Consider the following 22297-nt stretch of genomic DNA (forward strand, 5'->3'; position numbering starts at 1 on the left):
AAGATCTAATACAATCCTTAGTTTATAGAAGGAACGCAATAACTGGAAACTATTACTCAAACTCTACAATGAAAACCTCACACATGGTATTATTTGGTTTATTTATTTTATTCTGTTGATTTAAGACCCTCAGCAATTAAATTGAGTTCATAACACCAGGTTTCATAGCGATAGGCCATGCGAATTTGGGCTACATTTGTCCTCCGGATATCATTTCCAGCAGGGCCTTCTTCAAGGTAATGGTCACCCAGAAACTTTGCTTTCTCCTATAAGAGAAAAGGAAGTAGAATGATTGTTGTCTCTTTTCACCCTGGTATAGACAATAATTGCATTCTCCACAAAAATTCTTTCCTTATGTTAGCCACTGGCAAAAGAAAAAAGAAAAAATCCATTCAAAGCAGTCATCTAGTGCCTCACTGTTCATCGTCTGCTGAGAAATCAAGTGTATTTTATTTCCCTTATTCAAAGGATATAGCCAGAGAGACAGAATACTCCTATTCCCTGTCCATGGTAACTGCATATGATTTGTGGTGCAACTTTTCTATGTGTGTTTCCCTAATTTTTCAATATTCAAGTTACCAGATCCTATACTCCAAAGGGCAACTCAAGGACAGGTCTACCTCATGAGAAATTCCACACTGCAAAACACTGTTTCTTGCTACTTCACACATATCACAGGTGCTTAGCTTGAAGACTTGCGCAGCGATGGCATATTCTTCCATCAGGGGCTCCTGCAGTTATTTATTTAAATGAGGCAAAAAAGAGGAATGCGTTAATAAAAGAAACAACATGCATCCTGCACAAAAAGTATAGTAAAATACCTCGATTTGGCTTTCAAATTCTAGGTAGAAACAACAGTCCAGCAAAATATATTTGGATCACCCAAGATTCCATATGTATACCTTGGTGAAGTGGAATTGCATCGGGTCATCTGTAGACAGTGAGATCATTAGTCCTTTCTGGAGAAAATCTAAAAAAGGATTTTTGGCATACTCTAGAAATAGGCTGTTGTTACTTAATGGTGACATGGCAATGGGAATCTGGGCTAAGAAAAACAAGTACTGTAACACAGGAGTCTGAAAAGGAAAAGTGAAAAAAATATGTAAGGATTTTGAAAAAGGGATACAAACATTAAAATAAAACATTTAAAAAAAGGGATAGAAACATTAAAATCTCATGGTCTACCTTAAGCTTTAGCTTTCAACAAAATTATCACCTGTTCTTTAAATCCCCTAATGAAGAATTACAGTTTTTCAGTGTAAATATGTAAATACTATTTAGAGTAAATGTATTTAGGATCATCAATTTTCACAAACGTAGAATCAAACAAAATTGTTTGACCTTTAATTGCCAAATTTAGATGGTCTGTTTCAGCAAAAAATTTCACCTTGAAACATTCTTTTTGCTACAAAAAAGTCCTGACTCTCACAAGAGACATTTGAAAGCATGCTAGAATAAAAAATCTGGCAAAAACTAGCTTAAGGTAAGCCAAACCATCTCTGAATTATTCCTTATTGGAATTCTAAACTGAAAGCTAGGAGATCTGCATTAACTGATCTCTGCCAGCAACTAGCCAGGTAATCTTGAGCAAGTCCCTTTACTTCTCTCTGTAAAATGAACTGCACTAAATAATCCTAAAAATCTTTTATGCTCTACTTGAATTTGATTCCAGTGTTGATAATGACTTGAAACAGTATGGTAAGGAAAAAAAAGAAAAGATTCATCTAGTTCCAATATAAAAGTTAATAAGAAGAGTGCAAAAAAAAAAAAAGAGCACCTCCAACTTACCTTTTTTAAATTCAGGCCATGAGAGATATTATCTGCTATCATGAATGCTGTCATGAGATGAGTGAGAGCTCCAGCTTCCCCACAGTGAGGTCGGAACAGAAAGGTATTCATGCCTCGTTCCCTAAGGAAATGGAACTACTATAGAAATTGCAGGTTCTGGGCACAGAGTGATTTATAAGAAAATTCAGTAGAAAAATTAACACTCTGGAAGAGAACAAGTCATCCAAAGGATTCAGCAAAACTGACAATTCCAAATAATAATCTTAATTTTTCCTAAATATAAAGTTTTTAAAAACAGGCAGCAGAGGATATGGGGGTAAGGGGACAAAGCAGCCAGGAGATGATTACCTGAACAGAAACATCTTCAGTCTCAACAGGGACTTTACCAGTATCATCACCTCATTATTAATATTTCTCCTATTCATATTTTAAGAGGTAAATGTTTCCAGAAAACCCCATTATAATATTTCTCTATTTATTCCTTACACAGATCTATCAAGAAAAGTAAACTGTATGAAGTTTTATAGTAAATGGCACAGTGATTAGTATAAATTCCTAACTTCAAAAAAAATTTTTGAAATTTACTGAAGGCACCAAAATGTCGATTCTTGCCCCTAAATTAATAAACTGGAGAAAAAGTTAAGAGAAAGACATTCCTGATTTTGGCCAATTGGAAGCACCCCAGGGATGCACCAGGACCTTTGACCACATAGAGTGCTAAATGTGTGAGGAAAGAGCTGTGTCATGTAGGCTCTCCTTCTAGCTCCAGTTCTCTTCTACTTACTTTCTCAGGCTGTTGAGCACCGTGATATTTGCATACATGTAGTAGGCATAATAAGTGTAAGATGGATTCTTTTCCATTGTCCACTCCTGAGGTTTGGGACTCTTGGAGGAGAACATGTGGCCACTGTGTTTGGATTCATCATCCACACTGTCAAAGCCAGTGATCTGTCAGGAAGAGTGAGCCATGCAATGGGTCCTCCAAAGGCAAGGACCAAGTGTAAAGAGATAAACACCATGAATAAGTTATGGCCAGGTAGGAAAGCAGATTCATGAGCAGCAGTATTAAGGCCTGCAGAGTCATGCTTACATGCTTGAGGAAGACACTGAGGTCAGGATGAGCCTGGGGGTTGACGGTGGCCTCAAACACTGGCATGAAAACATTCTCTAGCATCTTTCCGAAGTGTGGAAGGAAATTCTTGGATCGGAACACATCACTAAAGACAAAAATTAAGAGAATTTAGGAAGAACGGAAGATTTTTAAGACTGAAAGCCCCAGTATGAGGGAATCAGAGGACTCACTGCCATGTACAGGCTGAGACCTGGTATAACCATCCTAGGTCTGCTCTCATACACTCTTCTTGGCTACCCATAAAGAGAGATTCAGTTTGGGAAGTATAAATTTCTTGATGGACCACATACCAAATCTCCTCTACAACCCTCTGTGGTAAGAAAACTAAACCTTCACAGGTAGGTCCAGATAGAGAATATAGCAGTTATGTTATAAAAGGTTTAATGATTTATATATGTGTGTGGTATGCAAGATAGTGAGCATAAAATGGACTCTGATATTCTGTAGCTGGGGCAATTTAACAAACTCTTACATAGCACTTAGTATATGCCAACCACTCTTCTAAGTGGCCAAAAATATTAGCTGATTTAATCATTATAACAACTCATTAAGCTAGCTGTTTTTTACCCCATTTTAGAGATGATGAAACTAAGGCATAGAGAGGTGATATCATTTGCCCAAGGTCACACAGCTAATAAGTGGTACAACCAGAATTCAGGCATTGCTGGTCTGGGTCCACAGTCCATACTCCTAACCACCATACTCTGCTACCTCTTTGCCTTAATGTTATTACACAGGAAATATTCCTAACAAAAACGCACTCTTTTGGCTCAGAAAAACAGTATAAAACTCTTGCATTGCCACAGGGCACACAGAACACAGGGGCAGGTGGCAGATAATATAGAAACACTTAAGTTAGATAAAAGGTCAATGATACTGAACACATCAAAAGAGAAGCCATCCCTGAAGGCAATGAATGATAGCAATTGGTATGAAAAGGATAAGACTTCCTCAGCATTGTGATTGATAAGTACTCATGGATTATGGACAACTTGAGCACTTACAGGTGAGATAATCAGCAGACAGTAGTAAAGGTTCTGATACAAGAAAGCTATATCCCAGTATAGATGAGCATGGGAAAGAATGAACCTGACACAGAGAAGAAGACCAGGAGAAAGAAAACATATTCTAAAATGTCTATAGTTTTTATTCTAGCCTACTTTTAATCATTCTCAGTAAGCTGTGATCTTCACAAAGCCCTGTGTTTTAAAATAGAAAGCAAAATACCTTCTCTGGTTAGAGACTGAATTGAAATGATCTTCCTAACTCCTGTCTGTGGTCAAGAGCGCTGTAGTCAGGGTTGGCAAAACCAAGCACACATGACATGTTACCGAGCATGTTTATGCAGGGGAAGTGAGGCAGGTGAGACAAGAGCAGGCTTTAGGGTCTTTGATGGCCAGGTACCTACTAGATTCTGGGGACCTGGATCATCCATGTCATGTTGGGGCAATGGATGCGGTTGCGGACAAACCAGGAGGCGAGTTTGCTCCACTCATCAGGACTGCGGCCATAGATGGACAGGCGGGGCTCAGCGTGCTGGTACTTGGCCTCCACCAGGTCTGCACCTACCTCCTGCAAAGCCAAGAGTGGAGTCTAAGCCAGGAATTCCCACAAGTCCCTCCTGGGTCTAAACCTGAGGGATCTAGGGAGAGGAGATGGGTACTAAGAAGAACTGAGGAAACGTCAAAGGAAGTAGAAGGAAAATATCAAAGGTTAAGATCCAAGGGAACTGGGAGTTGACGAGAATCTGGTGGGCATAAAAGATTGAACGTAATAGAGACTAGAGAGTGAAAAAATCAGGCTAAAGGTGATGAGGATGATGATATTCAAGGCTCCTGCAAAAGAAATTCAGCTTTTCATAGTCTGCTTACCTCCCCAACACAAATCTCCCAAGTCCATATACTATTCCTGCTTCCTAATGCAGAAGCGCCATGAAGATGAGAGTGGATTCCTAATCTAACTCTGCCTGAATTTACAACTCCCAAAGCCTGAAAAAGCCCAGTCCTTAATCCCCAAACCATAACCTTAATTTCTCTACTCTAGGAAAAGAAGTCTTTAAAAAGCACTACAGTGGACATTTCAAAACAAATTCTTATATTTATTTGCATAGTGTTTGGCCCCCGAGATAGCACTCTTCCTTCCTTCCTTCCTTCCTTCCTTCCTTCCTTCCTTCCTTCCTTCCTCCCTTCCTCCCTCCCTCCCTCCCTCCCTCCCTCCCTCCCTCCCTCCCTCCCTCCCTCCCTTCCTTCCTTCCTTCCTTCCTTCCTTCCTTCCTTCCTTCCTTCCTTCCTTCCTTCCTTCCTTCCCTCCCTCCCCTTCTCTCCCTCTTTTCCCCTCCTTTCTTTTCCTCTCTTCCCTTCCTTCCTACCTTTTCTTCTTTCCTTCTCTTCCTCCCTCTCCTCAAGAACCATGCCAAGTACCGTAAATCTGCTTGGTTCATTCTTACCTTGATGATAGTGGCAAAGTATTCCCCATTAATGTAATTGTCTGTCTTTAAGTAGAGGTCCCGTAGCTCACTCGCGCCTACAGGATTGTATTTGTCATTGAATTTATCAAAACGCTGGAAGGTCTGGCGTCCCTGAATCAGGAAGAAGGAGCAAAAATGTAATATTATCAGAGCTGCCTGGACACAGAGAGGTAGGGAACACTCAAGTGGAACAGGGGCCTGATAACAGGGGAAGGGATTGGGCTCCCAGAATAGAATCTGGGGCAATTGACAATGAGTGAACGTCAAAATTGTCTGTGGTACTTTCAGACAGCATGGTAAGCCCGGATGTTTAAGAGGACTCTGAGAAAGGAGGGCTTATAGAAGAAAGACACGTGAGATTCTGAGAATTAGAGTGAAACTGACACTGTCTTTTCAACCTACAGCATGAACATCCAGAGAATCAACAGTCAGGTCATAGGGATGCATTTTTAATTTAGTAAAAAGTTCCTTTAAGGTCAAATTCTTCTCTGTGGTGCTATATACCACTCTGTCAGCATCAACTTGGTAAGATTTCTTAATAAAACGCAGTAGATGTTTCTGGTTCATGCAAGCAGCTGCATGGATATGGGTGTCCACCTGTGTGTACATTCGGAGAAAGAAAAACCATCAATCAGCCTTAGTTAAGCTACTCTGTTAGAGGTTATGGTGCTTGCAAATCCCACCGTGTTTGGACAAACAAGTAAATAATGGGGATGTGTACTGACAGCTGGTGGAGTGGCCCAGCAATAAAGAACCTATTAGGATTTTTATGTGCTCATGCAAGGATGTGAAAGTTTAGGCTAGATGCAATAATTATGATTGTTTCTCTTATATATCTGTAAATCCAATTTACTTCCTACATTTGATCCATACAAATTTTTATTAGTTTTAATTTAATTAATTACTTTTTTTTGAGACTGGGTCTTACTATGTTGCCCAGGCTGGTCTCAAACTCCAGTGAGCCTCCCACCTTAGCCTCCCAAGTAGCTGGATTACAAGTGTGTACCACAGTACCCACAAGATTTTTTTTTCTGGAGACAGAGTCTCACTTTGTTGCCCAGGCTAGAGTGAGTGCCGTGGCATCAGCTTAGCTCACAGCAACCTCAAACTCCTGGCTCAAGCAATCCTACTGCCTCAGCCTCCCAAGTTCCTGGGACTACAGGCATGCGGCACCATGCCTGGCTAATTCTTTTCTATATATATTAGTTGGCCAATTAATTTCTTTCTATTTATAGTAGAGACGGGGTCTCGCTCTTGCTCAGGCTGGTTTCGAACTCCTAACCTTGAGCAATCTGCCCACCTCAGCCTCCCAGAGTGCTAGGATTATAAGCGTGAGACACCATGCCTGGCCTCCACTAGATTATTTAGGACCATTCTTCACCCCTTAAACACAACTGCAAGTGAAGTAGCTGCCACAGCTTTCAGCCCCAAAGCAGAAAAGATAGAAATTATAAAGTCATGGCAGAGTGATGGCATTTATGAGGTAAATATTTTTATAATTACAATTTTACACACTGAAGTTTTTTTTTTTTTTTTTTTTTTGGAGACAGAGTCTCACTTTGTTGCCCAGGCTAGAGTGAGTGCCGTGGCATCAGCCTCGCTCACAGCAACCTCAATCTTTTGGGCTCAAGCGATCCTCCTGCCTCAGCCTCCCAAGTAGCTGGGACTACAGGCATGCGCCACCATGCCCGGCTCATTTTTTTCTATATATATTTTTAGTTGGTCAATTAATTTCTTTCTATTTTTGGTAGAGACGGGGTCTCGCTCAGGCTGGTTTCGAACTTCTGACCTTGAGCAATCCGCCTGCCTCGGCCTCCCAAAGTGCTAGGATTACAGGCGTGAGCCACCGCGCCCGGCCCACACTGAAGTTTTGACAGATTAATTTGTCCAAGGTTATATAGGCAGCTGAGCCAGGATTTGGGCCTGAATCTCTGTTCATGTATTTCCTATTCCCACTTCCTTGCAATTATTTAAATGGTCAGAGCATATCTTGGGAGTGTTTCTAATTGCTTGGATTTCATAATCACTAATTTATTTGGTATTCACAATCCTCATGTGAACTGGGTTGATCAGATAGATTTCCCAATTTTACAAATGAGGATACTGAAGCTTGAAAATATTTAATCACTTCCCCCAAAGTTTTACAGTCAGGAAGTAGAAGAAAAAGGACTAGAAGGTAGTTCTTCCAAATCCTAGAATAACATTTTTGGATGTTTTATTCATTTTTGTTATTTTTATTGTTGATGATAATTATGATTTTTTTTATGCCAAGAATATGACAAATCTTTCCATGGGGAAAACAACAGAAATGGCATTTAACGCTTTAGATATAATCTATCTGTTTTCACTAAAATCCACTGTACCTGCAGAAATCTTAGATTAATCAGAAAAATAGTGTTTTTCTTGTCCTTCTCAAGAAATAATAGATTAATGTTTTTGTCCCGGAACTACCTCTAAGTAGCTAAAACAGTTACCTTCCTGCAGTTATAAAAATCTCGGTGAGGGTTGTTTTTCAGCTCCTTTAACTCATCCATCTCGTTGAGCATCTGATGGACCTGGAACTTGGAGGAGAGGAACTTCAGGCGCCGGTGGGCATAGGTCTTACTGTGAAGAATAAACTTATATAATTTCAAAAAATTGTAGACATTTAAGAAAAACAATCACAATTTCAAAACTATCAAGACCCTTATCACTCATAGGAAATGATTACTGGGACAAAACTTTCTGTTTATTCTGCAGTTAATCTCACTGAAAAGTATTGGGTGTGGCCGGGCATGGTGGCTCACCCCTATAATCCTAGCACTCTGGGAGGCCAAGGCGGGCGGATTGCTCCAGGTCAGGAGTTCAAAACCAGCCTGAGCAAGAGCGAGACCCCATCTCTACTATAAGTAGAAAGAAATTAATTGGCTAACTAATATATATAGAAAAAATTAGCCGGGCATGGTGGCACATGCCTGTAGTCCCAGCTACTCGGGAGGCTGAGGCAGCAGGATCGCTTGAGCCCAGGAGTTTGAGGTTGCTGTGAGCTAGGCTGATGCCACAGCACTCACTCTAGCTAGGGCAACAAAGTGAGACTCTGTCTCAAAAAAAAAAAAAAATTTAAAAAAAAAAAGTATTGGGTCCCAGCTTTTTGTAAGAGTTGGATATAATAATGAGGGAGGACTTAAAAAGGTATCTTAAAAGTCAGTGGAGAGTGTCATTCAAAGCTAAGGGCTCTGGCTTTGGAGCCAGTAGATTTAAGGAGCTCAAATCCTGGCTTAGCCAGCTGTGTCACTTTGGGCAATTTACTTAACTTATCAAAGTCTCAACTCATAAAACTGAAATTATAAAAATAACAACCTCATAGAACAACTGTGAGGAGTAAAAGAAATAATGTACATGAAGGTTTTAACATAGTGTTTGAATATAGTAAACATTTAATAAATACTTGTTGTTACTATTATTATTATTAGTTGTTGTTGTTTAGGTCTCACTAAACACTTACACAGGTCCTTGGGCAATTAAAGCCAGTAAAAAATTCATGTCATCCAAGAAGGTGTCCAAATTTGGGTAAGGAAGTGGCTTAGGCTCGTCTTTGCTGGCTGCTGCTTCATTAGGATAGATGTAAATGACACCATCTTTCATTTTGAGGAGATAGCCCAGGTTTTCAGGAAGGTCATCTGTTCGGAAAGGGTCTTCTCCCTTCTTCACAGGGGGAGTAAAGACTTTTTCAAAAAAACACAGAGTAATATATTAGCACACAGTAATATATTAGCACATGACCACATAAAAATAGCCAAAATATGAAATACTATAAAATCTCATTAGTTTGGAATCCTGTCCTTCATAAGTTGTCATTATCCAGAATTAATAATTGCATTATTTTTGAAAGGTGACTAAATTAATAGTATAAAATGACTATACAAATAATATTTTATCTAGTGAAAGAATGATTTTCAAGTTCTTTAGAAGGACTGCATACATAAAGTAATTGATATACTACTTACAAATACTTTAAATTATTTACTGAAGTTGATCATCAAAGCCTTTGTTTAGAGTATTTTATTAGCCTATTAGATGAATATTTAGAGCATTTTATTGGCCTATTGCATAAAAATAAAAGTCAAACTGTAGTTAAAAGACAAAGTTTGGACCTTTACCTTACATAAATCAACCTTTTTTCATTAGCCTTAGAGTGTTTTTAAAGTAGATTTTCAAGGAGCAGGTTAACAGCAAAATTGAGTGAAAAGTTTCTAGATACCTCCAGCACCACAAATGCATAGCCAACCCCTACTATCAACATCCTGTATCAGAGTGCATTGATTTCTTATAATCTATATTGATACATCATAATCAACCAAAGTCCCTAGTTTACATTAGCTTCACTTTTTTTTTTTTTTTTTGAGACAGAGTCTCACTTTGTTGCCCAGGCTAGAGTGAGTGCCATGGCATTAGCCTAGCTCACAGCAACCTCAATCTCCTGGGCTCAAGCAATCATGCTGCCTCAGCCTCCCAAGTTCCTGGGACTACAGGCATGCGCCACCATGCCTGGCTAATTTTTTCTATATATATTAGTTGGCCAATTAATTTTCTATTTATAGTAGAGATGGGGGTCTCGCTCTTGCTCAGGCTGGTTTTGAACTCCTGACCTAGAGCAATCTGCCCGCCTGGGCCTCCCAGAGTGCTAGGATTATAGGCGTGAGCCACCGCGCCTGGCCTAGCTTCACTCTTGATGTTGTGCAAACCTATGGGTTTTGACAAATGTGTAATGACATGTATCCACCATTATGGTATCATACAGAATAGTTCCAGTCCTCTAAAAATCCTCTATGCTGCACCTAATGTAATTTTTAGTGTAAAGGGAGAAATAAAATAAATTCTTATAATAAGAATCACAATTCTTATGTTAATTATGTTTCCAACCTTTCAAAGCACATACAATTTCTGCTAAAGAAATTGAGAAGGGATTAAGTGGATAAGTGTTCCCTTCTTTCCACTGTTAACAGCCTAAGAAAGTCATGAACATATTCCAAATGGTCAGAGCCTTTAAGCACTCATTTATTTACTTTCGACTCGTAAGGTCATTCATGCCTCTTCACTGCTGTGCCCAAGGAAGGCATCAGAAAGTCTCCTGTTTGCAAGTGATGCCTGAAGTAGCCAGAGTGAGAAAAATAACAGTAAAAAATTTGCACATTTCCTGTTCAAAACTGGCATATAAGGAGCATAAAAGAAGTAAAACAACATGTTGCTACATCAAACATCAATTTTCAAATCCTTAAACATATTAGAGAGATAAAGTCTAACTTACAGGAATTAAAAGGAAGACAAACATCCAATAAATGTCAATATTATAGAGGATAGGTAAACCAATATGAGTTATGAAACCAGAGACATGTTTAATATGATTTTTATATTAAAATAAATTACAGAGAAGAGATTGTAGAACTGGAAATCTTTAATAATATGACAATTTGGAAGTTTAAAAATCTTAAATATTTGCCTTCCTAGAAGTTTCAGTTCCTGGAGTATAATAAGAAAGATGTAAGACAATTGCACAAAGATGTGATATAAAGGTGTTTATTGTAGCCTTGTTGGAAACAAGCTTTAAAAAGTCAGAAATCCAAATGCCTAAAACAGCAACTGATTAAATCAATTTTGATACAGTTATATGATAGCAATGTGTGAAATTATTAAAATCTGATTATTAAAAATATACATTTAACTTTTTATGAGGCAGAAAATAAAAACTGAGATAAGCAAGTAAAGTTCTATGGAAAGTCAAAACATGTAGTTTACTTTTATCCAGAGGTCAGAAGGCAAGAAATGATAGCATTTGGACTGCATCTTTAAGGATTAGGTCAGATCTGGAGATTTGGCTATGCTGTGAATATGGAAGGGGAAGTGCAGTTTAGGCATAGGGAACAGAATAGCAATAGGACAGGAGCAGAAAAGTATCAAGCTATATGGAGAACAGGAAACACTTCCAACCAGAACAAAAAGTATAAAAGGTGGAGTAGAGGAGGTAAGTTTAGAAATAAGTTGAGTGCACAAGTCCAAAAATGAACAAATACATAAAATGTATTAATAGTCAGGAGGCCAGATGGTGGTAGCCCTTGAATGCCAAGCTAAAGACTGGACTTTACCTTGTAGGTAACAGGGAGTAGCTAAAGGTTTTTGTCAGGAGAAGGATGTGCTCAGTTCTGTGTTTTAATAACTGGCACCAAAGTGAAGACGAACTGAAAGAGGATGAAATTGAAACGTAGCAGAATAGTTAGGAAGCTATTGCAATAATCTGGGCAAGAAGAAATATAAGCCTAAATTAGATTTTGCAGAATGGTGAAGAAAGAGCAGGTTCAGCCGGGCGCGGTGGCTCACGCCTGTAATCCTAGCTCTCTGAGAGGCCGAGGCGGGCGGATTGCTCGAGGTCGGGAGTTCGAAACCAGCCTGAGCAAGAGTGAGACCCCATCTCTACTATAAATAGAAAGAAACTAATTGGCCAACTAATATATATATAGAAAAAATTAGCCGGGCATGGTGGCTCGTGCCTGTAGTCCCAGCTACTTGGGAGGCTGAGACAGAAGGATCGCTTGAGCCCAGGAGTTTGAGGTTGCTGTGAGCTAGGCTGACGCCACGGCACTCACTCTAGCCTAGGCAACAAAGCGAGACTCTGTCTCAAAAAAAAAAAAGAGCAGGTTCAGCAGGATTTTGTGCAGACTGAATCAAGAGATTGCATGTTGGCAGGGGGGATGAAGCCAAAGATGACTGTGATATTTTTAGACTGGATTACTTACAATCTAGGGGCACATTTTAAATTTGATATTTAGCAGTTAAACTGAAAGATATATTCCATACATTATGTAAGAGAATTAGTTACCTGGATAGAAGTTCTCATTTGTTACCCAAGCCTCCCCGTCAATGTTCCGCAAGTACTTGGATGGGGTTTTTGGGAATCTCTGAAACGACAACTTCATGTATTTCTCCCGTATACATAGTGCCCGATACAGACCTTTGCAAACCATTTCAAAATCTTCAATTGTAACCTGCCAGAAAAATGTCAGAGCATCCGAGTGAATCCCATGAAGATCTGAGAGGTGGGTAAAGCTTAACCCTGGCACTTCCCAGCTCACCTGTGTGGGGCAGCCCAGGCTGAGCCTCACCTGCCCACCTGGCTGCTTCCTCGTTGACTTGGGCCCTGGTCTCTGTCCAGGAACGGGTCCTGAAACCTTTCTAGCTTTTTCATCTCTACCCAAACTTACCTGTCCTGTGAGTGAGTTTCCCTTGTACTCTTTTTTTTTTTTTTTGAGACAGAGTCTCGCTTTGTTGCCCAGGCTAGAGTGAGTGCCGTGGCGTCAGCCTAGCTCACAGCAACCTCAAACTCCTGGGCTCAAGCGATCCTCCTGCCTCAGCCTCCCAAGTAGCTGGGACTACAGGCATGCACCACCATGCCCAGCTAATTTTTTGTATATATACTTTTAGTTGGTCAATTAATTTCTTTCTATTTTTAGTAGAGAAGGGGTCTCGCTCAGGCTGGTTTCGATCCCGACCTCGAGCAATCCGCCCACCTCGGCCTCCCAGAGTGCTAGGATTACAGGCGTGAGCCACGGCGCCCAGCCTCCCTTGTACTCTTGTATTTGTTTTTTGTTGTTGTTGTTTGTTTTTGCTACATAGCAGTGATTATCTAGCAAATGTGATTAAAAAGACCCATTCTAACATGGTATATGCTCTCTTCTTTCCAAGTAACATGGACATTGTAAGTACAAGACAATAGCTTAACTGAAAGACAATGTGACTCTAATCATGAGAATTCAAACCACTTGTTGGTGAGTGAGGGAAATATTTTGGGATGAAGAAGGTGTCACAAATTCCTCAACCCTACCATGCACGCACTGCTTTCTGTGCCTATAGATGGATCAGAACATCATCCTGTGAGAAGTAATTCTTTTAGATGGTTTTAGGGAGAATTTTATCTGTGGCTAAAAATGGAGAGATTCTAGAGTAAAGCTTTATTAGAGTCACTGGAAATTTCCAAAACTGGTCTGTTTTCCCTGTCCCCTATCCCCAATTCCTGGCTGGGTCAGGCATGGCCAAGCAGTTATAACTTGAAATTATTGGATGTTCATTATCAGAGCCCAAAGACTTTCTCTCTGGGACCAATGTAAGCTTGTTCCCAGTGGTTTGAGGTTCAGATATTGATTGTAATCTGTTTAATATTTTTTTGAGACAGGGTCTCACTCTGTTGCCTAGGCTAGAGTGCCATGGCATCATCATAGCTCACTGCAACCTCAAACTCCTGGGCTCAAGCAACTCTCCTGCCTCAGCCTCCTGAGTAGCTGGGACTACAGGTGTGTACCACCATGGCCGGCTAATTTTTCTATTTTTTGTAGAGACAGGGGTCTCACTCTTGCTCAGACTGATCTCAAGCTCATGACCTCAAGTGATCCACCTCGGCCTCCCAAAGTGCTAGGATTACAGGCATGAGCCACCACACCCAGCGTAACTATTTTTAAAACCTGCTGACCTTGGCCAAAAGAGTCTGGCACAGGTGCTAAGTCTGGGGGTCTGCTCCCAGTGGCATGCTTCTTTCATTGTTTCATTGACACCTGATAGGCCACTGGTGTAGCAGGTTCTCAAGGACAAGAGCTGGGTCTTATTCACCTGCATATCCTCAACACTTAGCATGCAATGCCTGGCACAAAATAGGTGCTGAATAATGACTGATTAAATTGAATCAGTTGTTTATCAGGGATCAATGGTCTTGGGAATTTATACTTGATTTCCCCTTTACCTCTTAAATCACAAGGATGAAGACCAATTTGGGTACAGACTACAACCAGATGAAATGTTGCTCAGCAACAAACTCAGTTTTTTGAAGACTCCAGGTCAGGGTTTCAGGTGTTCTCCAGGTGTACCTTTTCCTTCCTCCCCTCTTCTTTCTTTTTATTCTTGTTTTCATTTCTACCAACCATGTAGGTATCAAGTGTGTCTCTTAATATTTATGTTATTTTGAATTCTGGAGTTCTCTAAACTGTATTTCCCATGTACTTATTACTCTTAAACATTGCATTTCAGTTATTTAGTACATAAAACCCCTGCCATTTGCAAAGCACTCATGTTTTCAGAAAATGAATAAACAAGAATGATGTGCATTTAATTGCTTTGTCACTTTTAAGTTTATTGGGACTGACCCTAAGTGGGTCAGTTACATGAGAAGGGGGCTCAGCATTGGTCATTAAAACTATATTTGGAGCATAGACTAATAGCTGAAGAGCAGTTTCACCAATATGATGCTGATTCTGCAAGTCCATGTGGCAGAGATTTATTAATTGACCAACTGTTCTGGATGAGACAAGCAGGTCAGGTTGTTTGTGACATGAGTTTACTGTCTCCGTAGCATACTAGAGTCTGTTCCAAGTAATAATTTACTGTGTAAGCATCTGCTGTGAAATTGGAGAGGCCAATCTATCAAAAAACAATGGCCTCATTAGAATTTTCTAATCTTTCCCTCAACCTATTTATTTTCTCTGGTCTCTCCTTTCTTTTTTCTTTTCTTTCTTTCTTTTTTTTTTTTTTTTTTTGTGACAGAGTCTCACTCTGTCACCCTGGGTAGAGAGCAGTGGCGTCATCATAACTCACTACAACCTCAAACTCCTGGGCTCAAGCAACCTTCCTGACTCAGCCTCCCCTCCACAATGCCCAGCTAATTTTTTCTATTTTTTGTAGAGACAGGGTCTCGCTCTCACTCAGGCTGGTCTCAAACTCCTGGCCTCAAACAATTCTCCTGCCTCAGCCTCCCAGATTGCAAGGATTATAGGCATGTGCCACCACACCCAGCCTATCCTTTCTCTCTTCTCTCTCTCTCTCTTTCTCTTGATCTGTTTTCTTTGGCTGGTTCATGCTACCTGAAACACTTCTCTCCATCCTAGGTCTGCTGTGGGTCCATCTTTTCACTAGATCTCTCTGTGCCTCCCAGAGGCTCCCTTTCCTGCTTTATGATACCATCAGCAAGACCAGACTACCAGCTACTCTCTTTGGTCCTTTTGTTTTTCTTTGTTTTTTCTTCCAAACACCAATTCAAACCAGATCTTTGGTCCTTTTGCCAAAATCTATCCATTGTATTCTGTAACACATACACTGCATTCTAATCTGTATTCTCCATGTGCAAGCAAGTAAGATAGAGAAATTATGGGAGCTGATAAAAGCAAAACAGAAATATAAGACATACCATATTAGTATTGAAATGCAATAATGAAGTATAACATAGGACAGGTGAGCTAATACCTTCCTCAACAGGAAGGGGAAGAAGGTAAGAAGCTAGAATGGCTTCCTGGCAGCTAATTCTGAGTAGTAAGGTGTAACTCACCCCAGAGGCATAGTCACCAGTGATCTGCACTCTCTGAAAATCAGGCACGGTCTGGTAGGTTGGAGATGAAATGCATTCATCAATGTGGGACAGTTTGGTGGAAGATGTTTCACTTAGTGGAATAGACAAATTAACAGTCTTCCGTCCGAAGAAACGCTTTTTTCTGGATTTGAAATTAAAAGTTAAGAGTTTAACTTTGTCTTCTTCAGGAGTTTCATTGTGATAGATGGATGTTTCACTATATAATTTCATTTTGAGGACAAAAAATGAAAATTAAAATGTGGATTGAGTGTCAGAAACAGGATCCAAGCATAATGAGAGGAGCTATCATTGAAGACACGTGATAGTGTCTCCTTCTCCCTAATATAACTTGGAATAGTGGGCCTTAGCAATCATAGCAGAAGGCCTCCAGCATGCCCCCATTCCTCCAGGCAGTCCACTTCTAGCAGAATAGGCCGCCTGGGTACTGCAGCAGACACAGGCTCTGTCAGTTACTACCTGCATCATTTTGTTCATGTTCCTTACACTCTGTGAGCTTCCGTCTCCCCCTCTGAAAAAAATGCTGTAAAAATGGCTACCTTATAGAATTTCTATGAGATTTAATATACATAAAATGCCTAGCACAATACCTGGAACATATAAGTTGTTTGCTATTATTTCCTCAAAAAAACAAGCATGTATTAAGTTTCTGCTTTGACCCAAGTCTTATGTTGGGTCCTGTAAGGGATGCCAGAGGAGGCAGATTGTTGTTCTTCCTTTAAAGACATAACCAAGAGAAACACAGCAGAATGATCTTTCCTCATGAGCATGGTGGGATGGGGGAAGGGCTGGAAGGAGGGGGTTCTAGATAAGATGTCAGTATAGGTTTGAGGACTAAAATATGGCAGATAGTGAATATTAGAGTGGTTCAAATAAAGGAAAATAGAGGGCCTGGCATGGTGATTCACACTGTAATTACCAGCATTTTGGGAAGCCAAGGTGGGAGGATCACTTGAGCCCAGGAGTTCAAGGTTACAGTGAGCTGTGATCATGCCATTGTACTCTAGCCTGGGTGACAGAGTGAGACTCTGTCTCAAAAAATAGACTTCGTGGAGAGGGATCTCTGAAGACTGTTCAGGGGAGACAGTAAGTCTGCATCATAGACATAGAATAGGAGGAAACAGAGCTGCATTCCTAAGGCCAGAGGTGATCAGACTGGCTGGAAGGCAGGACTCACCTAAAGGAGCACAACACTAGGTTGGCTAGGGATGGAGTCTGAAGATGAAGGCTCTTGAGTTCCAGTTTATATAACCATTGTGTTTAAGTTGAGTATATTCACAGCAACCATTAGCTCACTTTGGTTTGGAACAAGTGCATAGGCAGCTTGAGTCTTCTTGCTTGGGTGGATAGGGAGGCTTCAACTCAAGGGAGATGTGGATGAGGGTAGGAGGCCCACTGCTTTTTCTTTGTTAGTCATTGGCACCTCACCCTAGTTTATACAGTGTGGGGTGGGGAGAAAGAATTTCCAACCCTGGCAGAGTTCTTCCTCTGAACTGAACCATCATTCAAACAGACTAAACCATATCTTCCCTGACGCTTTCCCCTCCTTTTATGCCAAGGTACTAAGCATTCCCCTTACACCACTTACCTCCTGCCTTCTATGGAGGTGGACAGAGTCTCCAGGTGGAATATATGTTCTTGCATCTCATGGTGAAAAATTGGACACATCTCATCCACGTCAAAAGGGGAGATCTCCTGCCGGCCCCCCTCATCTTTGACTTCAGAGGCAAACACTTTTTCAGCAAAGCTACGTGTTACATCATCAATTTCTAAAAGAGGTTTTCACATATTAGCATTCAAGCCCTTTTCAAAAGTCATCCAAGAGTTTGTGCTATAGTGAAGGCACAGGGCTAAGGGCTGTGCTAGGCGTATGGCTCGCTTTCAGGGTCCCAGAAACACTACAGAGCTCAGTGCCTGCTCTCACTAGAGTGGGTCTCTGTGCGGGCAGTTTGGAAATATTCTCTCAGAAACACAGGGCAGATTCTCACGGCACACTTCAGGAGGGCCCTAGAGATGAGATTGGGCTGTTACAGGACCAGCACTTAATGTAAGACCACCTGTTTCTGGCAAGGCTAAGTTGATTTCATAGTAACCATGCAGCATAGTCCTTCCCAGTAGGTTGGTGGGGTTTGCTGATGGTTTTGGAGATGTAGATAGGGTTATTGGTCCTTAGAGTTTGTCTTCCTAAGGAGAACCAGTGATCCCAGTGATGTAAGTAGCTCTGAGAAATACATGTGTACTTTAAGACTTTTCTGCTTCTTAGGACAGATATTATGTTTCTCTCACACATCAAATCTTGACCAATTGGTGAAATGGTGCTGTGTAGGGGAAGGGGACCACTAAAATTTACTACCTAGTATTGGGAGTCCCATTTCTTGTGGACATGGGCTTTCCTTCCATACCATATGAATGACCCTTGGAAAGCCAATTTTACCTTTATGTAGCTTAATTTCTCCATCCTTAAAATGGAGGGAAGAAGGTCACCCTTAGCTTGGCAATGAATGACCCAAGACCCTTAGGAAGGAGAGAACCAGTTTCATCATATAGGGTGGTGATGGCCATCAAGTATCTGCTTTGCTGTTAAGTTCCACTGTGTTCTCCAGATCTCCAGTTGTTTAAATCCGAATAGTTATTACCTCTAATTTTTTTGGTATTTTCAGAAAAGAGCTGGTGGCAATAATGGCAAACAGCTGTTTGGAGCAATAGTGGAAGACAGAAACATCCCCAACAGGATGACAGAGCAAACTATTAATACATGCAGAGAGAAAGACACCCACAACCCATTAATGTCTATACAGGCCTCTGAAAGTCCATATTTTCAGTTCTTACTTAAGTAGGTGAAATGTATTGAAGCCCCCTGCTCTGCACATACCGACTCCTTTTCCTTCCTCTGGTTCAGTTTCCTCATCTGTAAAGTGGGAATACTAATACCTACCCAACCTCTCCTGCAAGGCTGTTGTGACACCAAGTGAGATAATATATATAAAAATGCCTTAAGGAAAATAAAGCACCAGATTAAATTGAGTGATGTAATTTAGTAGCATTGGTCAAACAGACATTTGGTATTTGGGGTTAGCTTTGGGCTATTATGGAAATGCTAAATGATATATGACTTAGTAAAGACAGAAACATACATTGGAAATTACACTAATTGATTCATAACTTCACCAACACTGTCAGGTCAGCCAGTTTTAAAAGCCTGGCTTGTCACAGCAGAGTTGACAGAAAAGCCCACTAGGTTGGCTGAACTTCATGCATCTGCTTGCCTTGTTAAACTCAAACACTTCCTGAAACTGAAAAGCATCTTTGGATGCTATGAGTAGTTCTTTGGCAAGCACCATGATCCACGAAGGAATAAACAGAACACTAGGTAAGATACATGTGAAGGCCTGAGAATGCATCCCCACCCTACTGCCAACTGGTCCCCAGGACTGGTATCATTTCTCTCTGAGCTTCACAAGCAAACACATGCACCTTGAGGGAGAGTGGCAAGCAGAAGTTAGGAGAGGTGTCATGCACAACACAGGGCAAATGGAAATCAGCTGGTTGGCTATGATGATGAAAATGAGGATGACCATGCAACTGGCTAGTCATGCTGCGTCTGTGACAAAGCTGCTAGAGGCCTCAGGAAGGATAGTGTAGAAACGGATACCCAGAAACCAAATCCTACTTGCTAGATATCTGGCTCTTACAGAACATACATTCAGCATATTTTAAAACGTTGTTTTTACTACGATTATCTCTCCCTAAACCACTGTGGATAGTTGAAAAGTAGGAACTCTACTCTTGAGAAGTAGTTTACATGATGACCAAAAATTATATGGTTGATATTTCCTTCCACTGAATCAACCAGTTGTTTTGACTTCGTGTATCTGCAGGTGAAATTTGATTCCTAATTCAAGAACTCTGCCTTTCTAAAATACTTCAAGGAGTGGCAGTGACTATGGAAAGGAAAGAGTGAAATTTATATTTCAAAAGATGAGTAGATAATATTTGGTGACAGCCTGAATTCATGGAGTAAAGAAGAAATAACTCCCTTGGGTTTGTTGCTGTCTTCCTTTATAATGGAACATCTGAGTGGAGATGTCTTGAGGATAGGACATCTACATTTGGATAGAGATTAGAAAAAAGAATAGAAACAAGAAGTAGAATGGTAAAGCAGAAAGAATACTGGGTTAGGAATGAGAAAAAAGTGTCTTTGACAGCTGCTTGGCTTGGTGTTGGGCAAACCACATAATAATCAATGGGAGCCTCAGTGTTCATCATCGTAAAAAGGGAATGTTAATAATAATAATATTACCAACTTTAGGGAAGTGTTATGAAGATTAAATGAGAAATACTTAAAAAACTATACAGTACTATGTAGAAGTTGGGGATTATTATTATTAACACAGGAAGTACAAGACTTGAGAAAAAGGAATATCATGCTTTCTTCTTCACCCAGCAAATCCAGAAAAGCATGCTTGCTTCTCAGCAGTGCTTTATTACTCTGTAGGAAAGACAAGGTGTAGGCCTTTCATCTGCTACATCTCATCTCACAGAGGAACTCAGAGGCAGACCTACTACCAGTCAGCAAAAGGAAAAGTCTAATTTGAGATGGAGGGGAACATAAAACTAAAGTCACAGTTTTATCTAAAATAGGTTTTTATATTATCTGGTCACCAAAAATCACAACAAAACTTTTTTGCACTGGAGTTGAAGGTTAGCTAAGGCAAGATTCAATAGGCCCCTTTGGTTAATCTATGTCTTTTATTTCAAAATGTCAAATAAGTTCTCTATGAGGTTTTCTTTAAAAAAAATATGTATGTATGTGCGTGTGTGTATATATATATATTATATGGATATATATATCCAGAAAAGCCATGAGTTCATTATGCTATGAGACATCCGTGGTCATTATTAATCTCTGTTGAATTTCAGTAGTATCATTTAATAAACACTGCTGAAAAATAACCATGTTTCTGAATAAGGAACAGTATCATTTCTTTAATCAATACTCTGACAAATGGCAGGAGAAATAGTCCAAAATACTCACGTTTTTCTTTAGCTGTATGAAGTAAAATAAAACAAGATAAAACATATGAACAACTTTCAGAAATCACAGTGGCTATTTAATCAGTACTTTAGGATAGAAGCATGTAGATTGGTGCAAGAAAGAGATGTGATGGAGGTTATTTCCGCTCATTCTTCCAGCTTGTCTACAGTGTGCTGCCATCAAAAACCTTGGAAATATGGTCATTATACAGCTCTTCATTTTCTTTTTCTTTCTAATATGTCTCTTTAAATTTATATGTATATATATATTTTTTACTTTTGATTTGCATTTCTTTTTTTTTCTATATATGTATATTTTTAAAAAGGTACTCTTTGTAAACTGAATACACAGATTGGGTTAATATTTTTTTCATGCTCATGATTTTCAGCTAATACTACAGCTAGAGACATTGTATATCATCCTTCTCAGAACTGTGGCAGCACAGGTTTTGTTTAGATTAGCAGAGTGGATATCTCACAGACTTTTTATACTGGGATCATCAAAGATGCTACACACATAAAACAATTTTAGAATCTGTATTCTGATGGTTCACAGTACACATTTGTAAACAGAGTGATTTTACTTTATTTTTTATTATTTTTCTTCTCTCTGAGAAGATTGGACACAGAGTAATTTTTAAAAGAATGTTACAATGTTTTATTATAAGAGCAATACATGTTTTATGTGAAATAGAAAGAAATTGAACTGGAGAATAAAAGTAATAAGCACTCACTTAGAAAAATTGGGAAATTTAGGACAGTAATAATAATGTTAAAAAAAGTCACCATAGTCCCATAGTCCAAAAATATCCACTCTTAACATTTTAGTATCTTCTCTTTCAATCTATTGTCTATGCAAAATTTTAAAAACACAGCTGTGATTAGATTATATGTGTAATTTTACCCCCTCCCAAAACTAAAAACAAGCAAAAAACTTTGAAATATTTTGCCTTTTTCTGAAATATATTATTAAAGCTATTATGAACCCTAAAAAATGATTATCAAAGCTGACATAAGTAGTTAAAGGAATGGTTGCATATGAAAAATACTGAGCTCTCCAAACACTATGCACACCTACCTGGAAGTTTGAACAGAGGCATTGTTGCTGGGAGCCTTGATTCTAGGGTAGCACAGTAGAAAGGAAGAGATTGGGGACTGTGGAGATGGCTGACTGACACTATAAAATACCCTGACATTCATTTTATTATTTTGCTTTGCCCCCTGTAATCTGACTCCTCTGCTAGGGGAGAGAGATGAGTTTTGGTCCTATTTATAGCTTGAGGCAATTGACAGTGAAAAACAGGTGAAGCTTCCAGTCTTTACTCTATTTTGGGATTTCAGAAAAAATATCTGTGGTGGGCCAGGAATTGCATTTCAGTACTCTCTAAATCTTCCTACAGCTTAGATTCTTGTCAAGTGTAGCTTTCTTACATGACGTGACCACTGATGATTATTTCCCATCCTCCTGAAACACAGTGAAGTCTTTCAGGTTTCTGAA

General features: G+C 39.8%; 1 protein-coding gene across 2 annotated transcripts; it reads right to left on the reverse strand.

Moving 5' to 3' along the window:
* Positions 1-67: 67 nt before the first annotated feature.
* On the reverse strand, positions 68-21977 carry AMPD1 (adenosine monophosphate deaminase 1). 2 transcript variants are annotated; one of them, XM_076000000.1, is made up of 15 exons: positions 21878-21977; positions 17354-17534; positions 15727-15889; positions 12241-12406; positions 8872-9091; positions 7862-7991; positions 5790-5984; positions 5367-5498; positions 4329-4492; positions 2879-3005; positions 2573-2736; positions 1789-1909; positions 903-1076; positions 621-731; positions 69-266 (listed from the first exon to the last, which is right to left on the reverse strand). In XM_076000000.1, exons 1-15 carry the CDS (start codon positions 21897-21899, stop codon positions 108-110), a joined length of 2229 nt encoding a protein of 742 aa, XP_075856115.1. In that variant the 5' UTR covers positions 21900-21977; the 3' UTR covers positions 69-107. The 2 variants fall into 2 exon arrangements, with proteins under 2 accessions (XP_075856116.1, XP_075856115.1); XM_076000001.1 differs by lacking the exons at positions 12241-12406; positions 15727-15889; positions 17354-17534; positions 21878-21977 and adding an exon at positions 10433-11704 and having other exon boundaries at positions 68-266.
* Positions 21978-22297: the final 320 nt, after the last annotated feature.

This window comes from Microcebus murinus, chromosome 2 (genome assembly GCF_040939455.1).
Source record: "Microcebus murinus isolate Inina chromosome 2, M.murinus_Inina_mat1.0, whole genome shotgun sequence".
Classification (NCBI taxonomy): Eukaryota; Metazoa; Chordata; class Mammalia; order Primates; family Cheirogaleidae; genus Microcebus; species Microcebus murinus.